Raw genomic sequence first — 15104 nt, forward strand, 5'->3', positions numbered from 1 at the left:
CCCGAAATTGTCCAAATCGCGCATACGTTCCTTACTACGCACAAGGTTGGAAGAACGCGCCAAGAGGGAGATACTCCAAAAGATACTCCTCAAGGTCACGTTCAGACCATGGTGACTGGAACGCGCAGAAGGCCAAGAATCAAACTCCAAAGGACAAGAATCTGAATCCCAAGGGCAATAAGGGAATGCCGGCCAAGAAGTCCAATCCAAGAGATGCTCCCGTGAAGCCAAAATCAAAGTCATCTTAACGGCCGACATCAAGTTCCAAAGCAAGTACTGAGCCACCCATTAGATCGAAAAATAAATGGGTTAAACCCAACTACAAATGGGTTCCGAAGGCTCAATCTCCCAATCAACTAACGATTCTAATATTTCTATGTCTTCTGTTTGTGATAAACAGGACATGTCATAGGAGAGAGTACCGTGCAAGGAAGACAAAGGTCGACCCAGTTTCAAAATGGACTGGGTTCCAAAGACCAATTAATCTCGCTCTGTGTCGGAGCAGCTATGGAGGCATATCATCAGACTTCGGTTAGTTGGTAGTGCCTGTTCCAGGCACATGATAGGAGGCATCTCTCAACTGTACAACACCCAAAACATTGTTTGGGAGAATGTGTCCTTTACAGGAAAGGAAGAAAGGAAGAGATCACAAACGGGGTTTGTGCTTAATGACATGAAGAATTTTCGGATCTGTTCTGAGATTACGCGTGCTATTCTCAGACCTTCTGGATGCAAATTCAATCGGTGACTTACGGTTTGCGTTTTCTTCTCTATACTCCTGAGTTTTTCTTGACCTGATTCGCTTTAAAGACTAACTTTTGTTTTAGGATAGTTTAAATTTGTGCATTAATTTTCGTTTCTCTCCTATGCACAAATTTAGGGGGAGAAATAAAAACAAAACAAAAATTAGAAAATTTCAAAAAATCCAAAAATATTAGAAAATCAAAAAATCAAAAAAATATGTTTCTTATGAAATGTGATTGAGGGAGATGTTTTGGCAATTGATATGATAATGTGATAACAGGCAACCTGAGTCTGCGTAACGTACCCAAAGTTGAAGGGTCTATGCTCTGGTTTGATGCGTCGGTAGGCACGAAAGATTCTAAATGGACTTGACTAGGCAGAGTTGAACTTAGGAAATTTATAGACTTGACAAATCTTGACCTAGTTAGATCCGTTCAGCCTGACAATACGACGCTCGGATAGGTTGAGCAGGGAGATATATAGGGGAATGTACTCGTCACATTAAATGAACCCGTACTTGGAACCGTGGTTTAACTTTTCCTCGATGTGCGGACTCTGTCCTTAATTCCGGTTGGATGGGGCGACTGGTAAATTCCGATAAATTAGGTTTGTAGAATATCATTTTCTTTCATTCCGTCTGTTAGTCATATGTTTCCTCTTCTGCGTGATTGAAACAGATCCGACCTGCACTGTAACAAATGCAACTCTATTTCTCTGCAAGTTATATATATGAAATTCTTCTTATCTGTTAGCCATACGTTGTCTCCTTTGCGTGACATCAAATCCGACCTGGTACACAGCATATGCAACCTTCTACTTCTCAATCCCTCTAAAGTAATAAGTTATAGAATTCTGAATCTATCTTCTCTCTGAATGATTATCTGCTCACCCGGTGTAAGGAGTACTCTGGAAGTTCTTGATGGATGGGGCATGTCAGGAAGTGGGAAACACGTTCCAGTACACTTAAAATTGAACACACACAGATTGTCTATAGATCTCGTTGCTCAATTTAGGTGGATAACAATATCCTTGGTCGTCGTCAGATGAATGGTCCTTAAGATATAGTATCTAAGGAATTAGGATCAGATATATTATCTAGGAACTTAAGTTCACCTGTCTTGTAACAAATAGTATGTCCTAAATTTGTCACAATTTTTCGTGTTTAAGTGGACCACAATACCGACGATCGACCAGACAAAGACGTGAAGATAGAAGGTACCGACAAGTGGATAAAGGTTGTCTAAAAACTTTGATCCCAAATCACTCTTAAAGTTTGATAACATTTTTATTTTTGTTAAATTTGTCATAGTTTCTTCTAATTTAAATATTATGGGAGAATTAAAAATTAAAATTTTAAAAAAAATCACAAAAATTAAAAATCCAAAAATGGTGTTATTTCTGTTTTATTTCTTGTTCAGAAAAATCAAAAATCCAATATATATATATATATATATATATATATATATATTGTTTCTGTTTTCATATGTGTGCTAAGTTTTCTTTTAGTTTTGTTTTGTGTGGAAAAGTGATTTCAGGTATAGATAAGACTCATGGAGTTTGTGTTGAAGATTTCTGAGCCAAAACCTCGTCCGTGAGCATTGAAGAATTCGCATTTGAAGGAGCAAGAAATGAAGATTATTCTTTCGACATTCAATCTTTCAACCCCAGAAGCAAGGTGAAGCTGAAATTGAAGAATATGTGACGGATTGCATTGAAGCCTCCTCAATCAGTCTGCTACTATCTATAAACCTGCTGAAGTGATCCAGAAGAATTATTCTCTCTGATGTTCTCTCTGAAGATTCTCAAGCTGAAAGCACTATCTTTCAAGAATCAGTACGTCAAGCCTCCTCACCCAACGTGCGTTCAAGGCCAAATTCTGAAGAAAAGCCCAACTGCTCAAGATGAAGTCATTCATTGAAGATAAATGCTAAAGCCAAAGCTCCCAATGAAGATTATCAAGAAAGCCAGTTACTTTTTAGGGGGAGCTTGTTGGGTCATTTAAGAAAAGAAAAGAAAGCTGTAAACCAAGGGGGAGATTGTTGGGTCAATATTTTGGTTTATACTTTGCTTTTCTAGGAAATTGTATTTTTATGTAATATCTTATGTGTTTACCGTCAGGAAGTGAGTTTACGACCTTAAACAGAGTTTACGGCCGTAAACTCAGTTTGCGGCCCAGTCCAGTATATATAGGGGTGAGGGGTGTGAGTAAAAAGGATGATGAACACCAAGGATCTTAAGTGTGTACATTTGAAGGTGTTCTATAGAGAGAGAAAAGAGAGTGTGTGTTAGTGTGTGTGAATCTTGTATCCGGATCTTCATTCATAATCATATCATACAAGATTCATCATATTCTTCTTCTCATTCTCTTCTATTTGATCTGACATCATCCGTTTGATTGGGATTCCGCACCATCAAACGGATCTGATTAATACACAAGCGTTTTTGGGGACTTACGGTCTATATCTTTTGCATGCGAGCTCCGTTTTCATCTATCTTTTTATCGTTTAACTCCTATTAACGATATCTTCATTTCTCATTTAGATTATTTTGGCTAAAAACCGATCGATCTAAAATTCGAATTTCGGGCTGTGCACTGCTATGTTAAATCTTAGAAAACAAAAAACTTCCTCATACGATGTCAGATTTAGACGTTCTTTTTATGCACGCTCTCAGTTTAACATATACTACGACTTTTGTCTAGATCGCTAAGGTTGGAAAGTATTTTGTCATTAATTCACTTTTTTAACAATCCCCGGTGTCGCGTCTGTTTTGCCGTAAAACTTCGACGGATCATAACTTCTTCGTTATAACTCGTATTTCGGCATTCTTTATATGTACAGAACCTTTGTGACATAGAATATAACTTGGTTAAGATTATTTATTCTAAATAATGTTCTATCTAAAAGTCATTTTTAACGCTCATTGTCTCTAAAGTGACTAGCCCGGATCTATGGACGTTACAATTATCTCCCCCTTAGGATGATTACGTCCCGAAATCATCAATGAAATAGGGTTGTATAATGACTCCTTACGTTATCTCTTCATCCTAGGTAATAACTGTAACTTCTATGTCGCTTCAAACGAGTATCTAACTCTTGGACTTCCTGACTGCAGGCAGTGCTAGTTTATGCACCTACTCCCTATCTCACGTTAGACTCCAAATTATGACCTACAAGTCACAATCTCGATCCTCAGTGGAGACGCCTTCTTCTTCTTAACAAACTTAAGATAAGTTATTTTATTACTATAATGGATTGATGTGTCATATTCTAATGACCTATCATCGTAGGTTGCAATGCTTAGACTCAGGTCTCTTAGAGTCAAATTCCAGAGCAGACTATACCTTCCTTCATGTTCTAAAGTGATATAATCATATCTTAGAAAGTAGTATTCCAAGCTACAAGCAACTATCATGATACCTCTACTGATCGTTTTGATTATCTTTCCCTTCTAGCTTCGATCTTAAGTCAGATGTTACATCGGACTTGGTTCTCTAAAACATTTAACATAATCTTCTTAGTCGGACTCAATTTGATATGACTACTAGGGTCGGAATGACAATCATCTTCTTAGTCATTACCGAAACAGTACTAACGACATACTTGAATAAAACGGATTCAATTACTAGCTTCTTGGTAACCTTGTGACTTTCCCTGATCCAAGTGTGAGTTATGTGCTTCCGGTAGTATATGTATCTACTACCTTTCACACCTACTCATACTCATCCCAAGTATTGTCTTGTAGTTTTCCAATTAACCATAAAAAAATCACATAACAAATTGAGACATCAGATAACAAAATGAAGGTTTAATATTATTCCTTGAAACGATTACATAGGTGTTCAAGTTCAACCTATACTATGCCTCTAATAGGCAACACCTCCTGATACTATCCGCTTGGCTTCTTCATAACTTGATCCTCGGATATCCATCCTCACTCCTGATTCCTTGCATTGCCATCTACTTCATCAAGGATCATTTGGAATGCTTTTGCTTTTGGATTTAACGATGCATTTTTCCTTGCTTCGTTCTTCTTTGGACTGTTCTTCGAAATATGCCCATCATTTCCACATTCGTAGCACTTCTTGTTGTCGAATGTACAATCTCTGAAATAGTGACCGGTCCTACCACACTTATAGCACATCATTTCTCCATCGCATCTTCTGAAGTGATTCTTTTTGCACTTCTCACACCATCTTGCTTCACCTCCTCCTCCTCCAGTCTTTGGGAATTTTCTCTCCTTTTCGGACCTTGAAGATCCTTCATGCTTCCTTTTCTCGCCAACTCCAACTCTCTCCAGGCCTTTTTCTCTTATCCGGGTCTCCACATTCTTAGCAGCCCAGATGGCGGATTTCATAGTGGTTGCTTGCTTGACCATTGGACCAAAGTCCGTTGGTAATCTGTGAGCAAACTTGTTGACCTTGGAGAGCTCAGGTGGAACTAGATAAGGAATGAGCTTCACCTTCTCCATAAAACTTACAGCATACTCGTTGACACTCATCCTCTCCTTCTTCAGATTCTGGAATTCATTGTTGATCTAAAGAAGATCCTGCTCAGAGTAGTACTGCATCCTTAATTGCATTAGGAAATCTTCCCAAGACATCTTGTTTGCTTCTCCCTTAGGCATCGTGTTAGCTAGTAGCTTCCGCTAGCTCAGTACTCCAGAATTTAACAGACGGATCACAAGGGCGATCTTTTGTTGGTTGCTAGACTCGCAACTCTCACACATTGTCTCCATCTCGGAGATCCAGTCCATAACTTCCACCGGTGATGGGCTTCCAGAAAGACTCTGGGGTTTGGATGCCACGAAATCCTTTTACTTGCATCCACGTTCATCATTTACACCATCTTGATTGTTTTTTCTAACTATCGGTGGATTATCTGTACCAACCGTCCCACTATAGTTCCCTCCTTTTGACTGCCCATCATTCAGCTCAGGTTGTTCAATAGGCATCGTAAGTTCCTCTCGATTTTGTTGAAGTAAACGCCTTGTTTCCTCCATTTGACGATCCAACATCATTTGGATCATCGCTTGTACACCAGCCATGGTGATTGGCTCAGGTGCGGTTACTACAACAGGTATTTGTTTAATCACTGGGGGGTTGTTGATCCCTATTTCCATTCGTGTTCCCGACTCCACTTCGGGTTCTTTCCATTTCGATCTATACACCAAATCAGACAGTCGGTGTGTAATGACGAGAATTAAGATAGGAAAGATTTTATCTATGATTGACGTATAAATCCCCTTATCTCTCCTAAAAGTTATATGTCAGTTCTAATACCGTAATTAAACGTTTAGAAACGTGAACACGTAAAGTTTCTAGATCTGGTTGGCAATAGACCATAGATCCAATCATATAATGCATATCATAAATCATTTAGCACATAAAATCATGGTAGGCATTTTTCCCTAAATAAGCTAGTGCTTGTGTCTATTCAATTGTATTACCTAAGACATACTCCTCACAATCATTGCTTAGAATTCTAAGTTTAAGTCTAGAAATAAATTCATATTCCTATTTCACTTAAACTAATGCTTTGATACCAACTGTGACATCCCCATTTTCACAGCCAGAAAAGACCAATTTTGCTTACACTTTATAAAAATCAGAGTATCTCTTTCAATAAAAACGTTGCGGAATTTGTTCCCAGAAAACATGATAATTTCATTATCAGAGCATTTCTAAAGAAATGTATTTTTATTCCTTTTAAACATTTGGCATGTCATCGCCAATACAGAAACATCAGTATAAACAGAAATTACATTCATATACACTAGTGATCTATATCTCCTTAATCTCTCAATGTAATGTAACTTCACATTGTCACCTGTGATACAAGTAAACATAGTGGGTAGGTTGGGAAATCTGGTGAGTATATAGGGTTTTCAACCCACAATAATATAATTATTGTGTTTAATCATCAAATAATTAACCCAATTACCCATCCCCATTATCTTCTTTATTCCTAAGTACATTCCCTAAGGATTTATCCTAAGGGTCGTCTTCTACATCATATTTAAATCTCATCTCCTTACATCGCATTTCCTTATATGTTTGTTCCTAAGGACTTACCTAAGGATCATCGCCTACATCGTATAGACAGTACTGGTTCAGGGATTACTCCCTTAATATGCGCGCAACAAGGGTTAGGGTATCATCACATGAATATGTAGTTACAACATGGTCTGAACTCGTAATTTATAGTAAGGGGTCAGAGTATCATCGCATGAATACGTAGTTACAACATCGCCTGAACTCGTAATTCATCACCTAGAGGTTATGAGTATGCTTGTGTTTCCACGGGGTTGTCTATAATAGTCTGTGGTCACCATCTATACTCTGGTAGATTACTACATCTCCAAATTGTCGGACAAGGTTATAGTATCTCTCATCCTACATCATCGATTCTTCATCACCGATGTATCCTTACCTAATTATCATCACCTATCTCTCATCATTTTATTTTATCACACATCAACTATTTCATCTACCCATGTTTTATCCTAACATATTTGTAGATATAAAATAAATATATAGTTTAAATCATTTAAAACATGTATAAAATCATTCATCCAGCATAGACAGCAAGTATCCAGATAATATGCACACATGGCACGTAATTTATATAAAATACTTCATATCTATGTGTAAGATGAAAGTAACTATGAACTCACTGGTTAAAGTGATGATTCCAAACTTGGACAGCGATTCGCTTCTTAACAATATAATTTCCTTCGACGAAACCTAGTATTATTACCACTACATTTTAGTTTAATATTTACCGTGACTAATTATTATTATTATTATTATTATTATTATTATTATTATTATTATTATTATTATTATTATTATTATTATTATTATTATTATTATTATTATTATTATAAGGTCCTAATAACATTACTATATTTAAATAAAAGCTATATTATAAATAGCGTACGAGTAGCTCACTCACAGCAGGTTTTTATTAAAAAAACTGGGCTTCGTTGGAGCAGCGTTTCCGAGCCGAAAGTTTTTCTTCTCGGAGCCTTCGGGCGCTCCGGGGCTTCCTTCTCATGCTAGGGAGGTTCCCTAGACTTGGGAGGGGTTTAAGGAGGCTAGAGAGAAGTTAGAGTGAGAAAGAGAGGTTATGATGTGAATAAAATATGAATGATTCATCCTTTATGTATAGGGATTTTATCGTAGAGTAGTCTCTAAGCTTCGTTTGTATCTTCCGCGTACGAGCTCCGTTTTCTACTTTAATTATATCCACACGTTGGTATTTACAAGTACAACAACTTTCATTTAGACACCGTTGGCTAATTCTCATTCTATCTCGGAATTACAAAACTGTTTCGAATTCGTCGCGCTTGAAGAGTAGAAACTAAGCTTCGTCCATATCTTTCGCATACGAGCTTCGTTTTCGATGTTATTTATATCCACGTGTTGGTATTTATGAGTACTACAACTTTCATTTAGACAACGTCGGCTAATTCTCATTCTATCTCGAATTTACAACTTTTATTTGGACTAATCTTCGTCCATATCTTTCGCATACGAGCTTCGTTTTCATCTGTCTTTTTATCATTTAACTCCTATTAACGATATCTTCATTTCTCATTTAGAATTTTTTTGTTAAAAATCGATCGATCTAAAATTCGATTTTCGGGTTGTACACTGTTATGCTAAATCTTAGAAAAAACATAATTTCCTCATACGAAGTTAGATTTGGACGTTCTTTTTATGCACGCTCTCAGTTTAACATATACTACAACTTTCGTCTAGATCGCTAAGGCTAGAAAGTATTTTCTCATAAATTCATTTTTTTACGATTCCCAGTGTCACGCCGGTTTTGCCATAAAACTTCGACGGGTCATAACTTCTTTGTTATAACTCGGATTTCGGTGTTCTTTATATGTACAGAACCTTTGTGACATATACTATAAATTGGTTAAGATTATTTATTCTAAATAATGTTCTATCAAAAAATTATTTTTGACGTGCATTGTCTCTAAAGTGTCTAACCCGGATCTACGGGCGTTACATACATCAACAGTTGTCTTCCAGTAGGTGTTATGAGCATTCAACATCTTTTCATTAGAGAACCTGAATATGGATTATTCTATGTTGATAATAATGATCAACTATTCTTTTAACGATCCGTTGATCTTCACATAGCTCCCATTGAACATCTCTTTCATCTGAGGCTAGAGTGTAAAGGAAAACCATAAGCATTGTTATCATTGGATTGTTTCTTATGATCTTGACAAAAGGAGAGATGAACTTGATTGTCATGAATTTCAGTGGATCAAACCAGAGATTATTTCAAGTTTTGAAAAGGTTATTGTTAAAGATGTTTTTGAATAAGTTTTGACATCATCAGATTGGGGGAGATTCTACGGTCAAACATTATAATATGACGAGTAAAACCTTTATCACGTTGAATACATAATCACTGTCAGTGACATGAGATGTTGATCAAGCTTCAAAAATTGCGTGATATATTTCTTGTTTGTTAAGTAATATGATCCGTTATCTTTGTGATATGATTTTTTTTATTATAGTATATATATTTCTTATATGTTAGTTATCATAGTTATTCAAATCCCTAATATGTAGGGATTTGAATCTAGAATAGTCACCATCCGAGTATATAATTTATACTAGGCTATGATGTAATTAATGCTTGGTGCATTCTCTCTATGTGAGATTTCTTTAACTGAAATTGGTTTTTTATTAAATCTCTTATTGTTCTTTACATTGTTTGATATTAACTGTTCTATCTCGATCCTTCAGATGGAGCCATTCCATACAAAATCTTAAAAAATGTTTTATCTACTCATTGGTTGGTGTTTGTATTCCAAGTACAAGTGACAGTGATTAATGTATAATCTTGAGAGAATAAAGAAATATAATTTCCACCAATTAGAAAGTAAACCATATCTAGTAAGGTTTAGATCATCCTTTACTATCATTAACGGCATTAGATAGTAATACTGGTTTGTGTCTCACATTTATATTTGAAAACTTCAACAAAGGTTTCACAATTATGTTTTAATATGTAAAATATAATTACAATGACTATAGGTGTTAGTAAAGTTAATATGGTATCTTATGCTAAATTTTAGACATTCACACTAGAAATGAAGTCATACATCATACTATATTTTATCTATAGTTTGGGTGTATGGAATTTGGCTAATCTACTAAGTATTTGATTTCAATTTTTCGATCCAAAGGAATTCACTTTTTGTGTTTTTTTGGTTGTTTTTAAAATCTTCATCTCAAAAGCTTTGAATTTGGGTGTTTTGATCTAATTCATCTCCACTATATTATAAATTTCCAAAGCATCGACGAACCCATGTGCACTCCCATATAGTTTTGAAACCAATTTATGTGGGCTTGATTGGTTAGGATCTGCTTCCTAACAGTAATGTTTTGGTTAGCTTAAAAAAAGATACAACCTTTAAGTCTAATACATGATTTGTCTTAATGAATTAAGAGAGAGAGAGAGAGAGAGAGAGACCCGCTTTTATTTTTTAATTACTAAAATAAATAAATAAATATTACATTAAAAAAAATGAAATAAATAAATAAATACATCAATGGTATTTTAGTTTTTTAGAGGAACCAAAAATTACCATTATCAAAAAATGTTATTCATAAAAAAAAATTACCATTGATCAAAAAATGTTATTCATAACAAAAATTACCGTTGATCAAAAAATGTTATGGTTAACTTTTTGCATTTTGCATTTTGTCTTGGATTATTTTTATATAATTATTAGGAAAATATATAAAAATTGAGAGATAGTGTAGTGACCATTTCACTGGCGGTGACTTAACTTTAGACGGCGGTGACCATCTACAATGCGAGGCCTTTGGGGAATTTTCTGGGCGGGTTGTGTTCCCACACATTGACATAACAGCTCCACTGCAACCTGAGTACCTGAGGTGAGTTATATCCTTTAACACCCGACACTCCTACCCTTATCTCTTCCTATTTCACCCTTCCATGTCATCATCATCATCATCGCCCTATTCATCAAGTTATCTCTTAAAATCACATACACGGTCTCACTCTTCTGAGTTATATGTGAAAATCGCCGTCTTTGTGCTCAATTGCTCCGCATAAATCGATCATCAGATGAATAGGGAAGAAGGAACGAGTCTGGTACCGCATGTTAATTGCTCAATTGTCAAGGTCATTCCTTTCAAGCACCATTGTCATGCTCAAAATCTTATCCGCATTTATATCTTGTGAATTTTTCCACTTTTCTTAAAAGTAATTCAGTATGAGTCCATGTCTATTTTTCTGATCACATTATATCCACCTCCTTCTAATTTACATAGAACAAAACTATCATCGCTTTTCAAATGCTTTTGGGCCAAAATTTCTGAGAGGGGATAAAATTTGCTTCAACCCAAAATATTATATGATTTGAAATAAAACTGACATAATCTATGTTCTTTTTGTGTTAAATACAATTATATACTTATCTCAATGTTCGTATTTTCAGGGAAAGAATATTATTGATCTTTGAAAAGGACAAGACAAGATCAAAGTTTCCTTATTTCAGTTTCAGAAGAATATTTATCTGGTTTTCTTGAGAGGTAATGATCTCAATTCACATACATTGGTAGATTACAAAATGAAAACTGAATCAAATCAACACTCAATGTAATCATGTTTTATAAATACCTTCTTTAAAAACTATATTCCACATTAAGTCTGATACAAAATTAGACATTCATACCTTTGATTTATGATGTTAATCTAACAAAACGATGCTAGATTCTTATAGAACTTATTAACAAAAATACTTCCATAATTAATAATTTATATCCCAACCTATTTCATAAGATCATCAAATCAAATATTGATAAACAAGCTATTAACAAAAACCATCTTGAGAATCAAATCTTTAACAAGTTAAATACAATTTACCAAAAACTAATCAGTCATTCAATAAACATTTCTACGATCAATAAAAACATTCAAACGAACGAATAAATTCATATATTATAATATAACAACTTTATTCTGGATACATTTATTGTAGAGTGTCATGCACCTTTAGATATCTAACAACTTTATTCAGGAATACACAAACTAATTACACCACCATCTTCATTACTTATCTTTCAACCAAATCCCCTTATCTCAACCACTAACAGACTTCCCTTCAACTTTAAAAACTCAAATCTTTAAAAACAAGTGTGACACTCTAGTTTGAAACAGATATTCCCACATACCCAACTCCTATAACAAAGAAAGCACCCGATTGAAGCAACAGATAAACAAACATATGATCTTTCCCAAACATCATATCATAAATAGCCACATACAACAGAAACAACCCCATTATCAACTCCGAGAAGTGAAGCCTGTTTTTAATCATATCAAAATATTAGCATATAATCATATATACACAAAGGGTATAATCGTAATTTTACAATACCTTTCTCCGAATCGCGAACGTGACTTCTTCAATGGCTTCACAATACTTTTAGGCTTTGTTGCATTTCCTAGTTTTTCAGTAACAACCCATTCATTGACTCGATTAGCTCCCAAAAGTCCAATAATTGTTGCTTTGGATCGATGAAATGACATGACATTTTCAAACAAAATCCAGAACACAAGAAGGTGTAATGACCTGTAAGGTCAAAATGGTAATTTGGTAAATTAGTAATTAGTGATCAATCTAAAGGGGTAAAAAGGTCATTTTTTTTATAATACCTTAGCGTGCATGAGGAGTTTAAGATTGTAACTGTTGCTGGAACGTATATGGCGATGAGTTTTGGGAGATGGACTTCAGGAACCATGATGCTGACTGGGATGATGACACAGTAAAAGAAAAAGGTGACCCAATGTGCGATTATCTTCCTCACAAAAAAGAACGCATAGATGACATGGAATTTCTTCCAGATGGATACCCTCTGCAAAAAGTTTGAATCTTTATCTCAAAAACTCAAGGATATTAAGGTAATTAAAGTAATTAAGGTAATTAAAAAGGTTTCTTGAAATTTACCTCGCAAAAGATGATTTCTTTTGTCATTTTTCTGAAAAGATTAGCTGGACCACATGACCACCTATGCTGTTGAAATCTATACGCTTTGAAAGTACTTGGGAGTTCATTTTTCACCTATATGTAATCATCATAACAATTCATGAAAAGGGTAATATTGGAAATATTGAAAATATTGTAAATGTTACGATTTACTCACCTCTAAGTCACCCACAAAGACAAATTTCCAACCTTTTAGACTTGCTCTAACAGCAAGATCCATGTCTTCTACTGTGGTTCGATCTTTCCAGCCACCAGCATCTTCAATAGCTCTTATACGCCACACACCCGCAGTTCCTAATTTTATATATATATAAATTTATAAAAACTAGAAACTTAGTTTCCACCTGTCAAATAAAATAAATAAATAAATAAATAACTTACCATTGAATCCAAAGAATTGACAAGTTGATGACCCCACTTCTTGTTCAACAGCAAAATGGTAGGCGAGTGACATCTCTTGGAGTCGAGTCATTAAACATTCATCAGCATTTACTACAAACAACTTATTTATTTTTAGTAATAATGTTATATTTTAGTGGCAAAATGGTAAATATTCAAGAAATGAGTGACCCTTTTACCGAATTTCCATCGAGCCTGAACCAAAGCCAATTCTGGATTCTCAAGAAGGTAAGGTACAGATCTCCATAAAAAGTCTTCATCTGGTTGAAAATCTGCATCAAATATGACAACAAATTCGCAATCGAATACATAATCTTTTTTTAATCCTTCACGAAGGGCACCAGCTTTGTATCCATTTCTGTTGTTTCTTGTCTCATATTTCACATGTACCCCCCTCTGAATCCACTTTTTACACTCCAACTCCACCAATGCCTGTATACAACTAATAAGTTTCTTTCTACTTTCTATATTATAGCTAACTCATCACTATTTTGAAACTAGATTAAATTACAAAAACAGTCCCTGTACTTTCTCATTTTTACCATTCTTAGTCCAAAATCGAAACCCTTTTCATTTTTTTTGTCCTCATCTAAACTTTCATATCGATTTCGGTCCGTGTAAATTGAAAAAACGGTTCAAGTCTTAAACAAAGTGAAAATCTAAAAGCACGAGGGTATTTTGTAATTTAGTATTGAACTATAAGTGTAGTTGTAGGGTACCCTTAGGACTTCATTGGTTGAGTCATCAAGAACCTGAACAATAAGACGATCAGCTGGCCATCTAAGTGAACATACAGCTCCAATTGACAGCTTGTAGACCTGTAAAGAAAATAAAAATGGAAACATGTAAAATTAATTTAATTTACACATAAATATTTTGTAAAAAAACATGTGTCGAATACCTCTTTTTCATTGAACATAGGTATTTGAACCAACACCATGGGGTAGCTTCTATTTTGTTCAAGGTCTTCTTTGAGTGCTTCTAGTTTATACTGAGTGTACTTTTTCTTTCCCAAAAACTTCACCAAAAGAACAACAATAGTCATGTACACACGTTCAATGAACATCATCAAAGACATGGCAGCACAAACACAGATGGCGACGGTCAATGGAGGTATCACCATTGACACACGTATATGCCGCCAGACATCACTGAAACTGCCTGTGAAATCATAGGCAGATAAGACATCGGGCTCTGTGCGAAAAATGTTTCTCATGGTGAAATGTAAGGAAGGAAGGAGTTAGGACTTAGGAGATGGGTGGGGATGAGGGTAGTGAGGAAGATTGAAGGGTGTGCTTTAAATAGAAAATGGTAGAGGTTTTGTTGAAGATGATGATGACATGGAGGGTGACATGGCGGTGGGCTTAGGTGGAAGATTTTGGTGCATTGAGTGAATCGTTTAATGAGGCAAGCTACGTGCAAGAAAATGTGGTATGAAGGATCAATATTGTTAGCTGGATTTCTCACCTTTCTCGCCGACAATGTTGTTGACAATATTCAACTCACGTATTTCTAATTAAGGAATGAATTTAAGTTTTGTGATTTACCATATACTACTACTAAAAATGCTTGTTAAGCCTATAAGCCAAAGTAGATGGAAATTTTATAAGGCCTAATTGTTATTCCACCTCGTGCGTCTATTAATGTTTTGTCCCCCTATTGTAGTGTAGGCCTTAGTTTCCTTTTATATGTTAGTGTTTTTCATACAATATTTACCTTCTTATTGTTGTCCACTTTTTTACTGTCGGCTATAGAGCATTCACAATTGTGAGTTCAATGAGATAGTTGAGTGAGGTGGCAAGCCTAGTTGTCTTTTAAAGGATTAAACTCTACAACTGTGAGGTGCTACCTTGACATTCAATGGATTTTGAGGTTTTTTTTTTGTTGTTGAAAGGCTAACACAGACCTAC

General features: G+C 35.2%; 1 protein-coding gene across 1 annotated transcript; it reads right to left on the minus strand.

Annotated features, from left to right (window-relative positions):
- Positions 1-11952: 11952 nt before the first annotated feature.
- On the minus strand, positions 11953-14410 carry LOC145000298 (glucomannan 4-beta-mannosyltransferase 1-like). Its single transcript, XM_078959495.1, has 9 exons — positions 14096-14410; positions 13914-14012; positions 13374-13626; positions 13177-13287; positions 12953-13089; positions 12757-12870; positions 12465-12664; positions 12187-12381; positions 11953-12112 (listed from the first exon to the last, which is right to left on the minus strand). The coding sequence occupies exons 1-9, from the start codon at positions 14408-14410 to the stop codon at positions 11953-11955; spliced, it is 1584 nt and encodes a 527-aa protein (XP_078815621.1).
- Positions 14411-15104: the final 694 nt, after the last annotated feature.

This window comes from Lactuca saligna, chromosome 6, assembly GCF_052625555.1.
Source record: "Lactuca saligna cultivar CGN05327 chromosome 6, ASM5262555v1, whole genome shotgun sequence".
Lineage (NCBI taxonomy): Eukaryota > Viridiplantae > Streptophyta > Magnoliopsida > Asterales > Asteraceae > Lactuca > Lactuca saligna.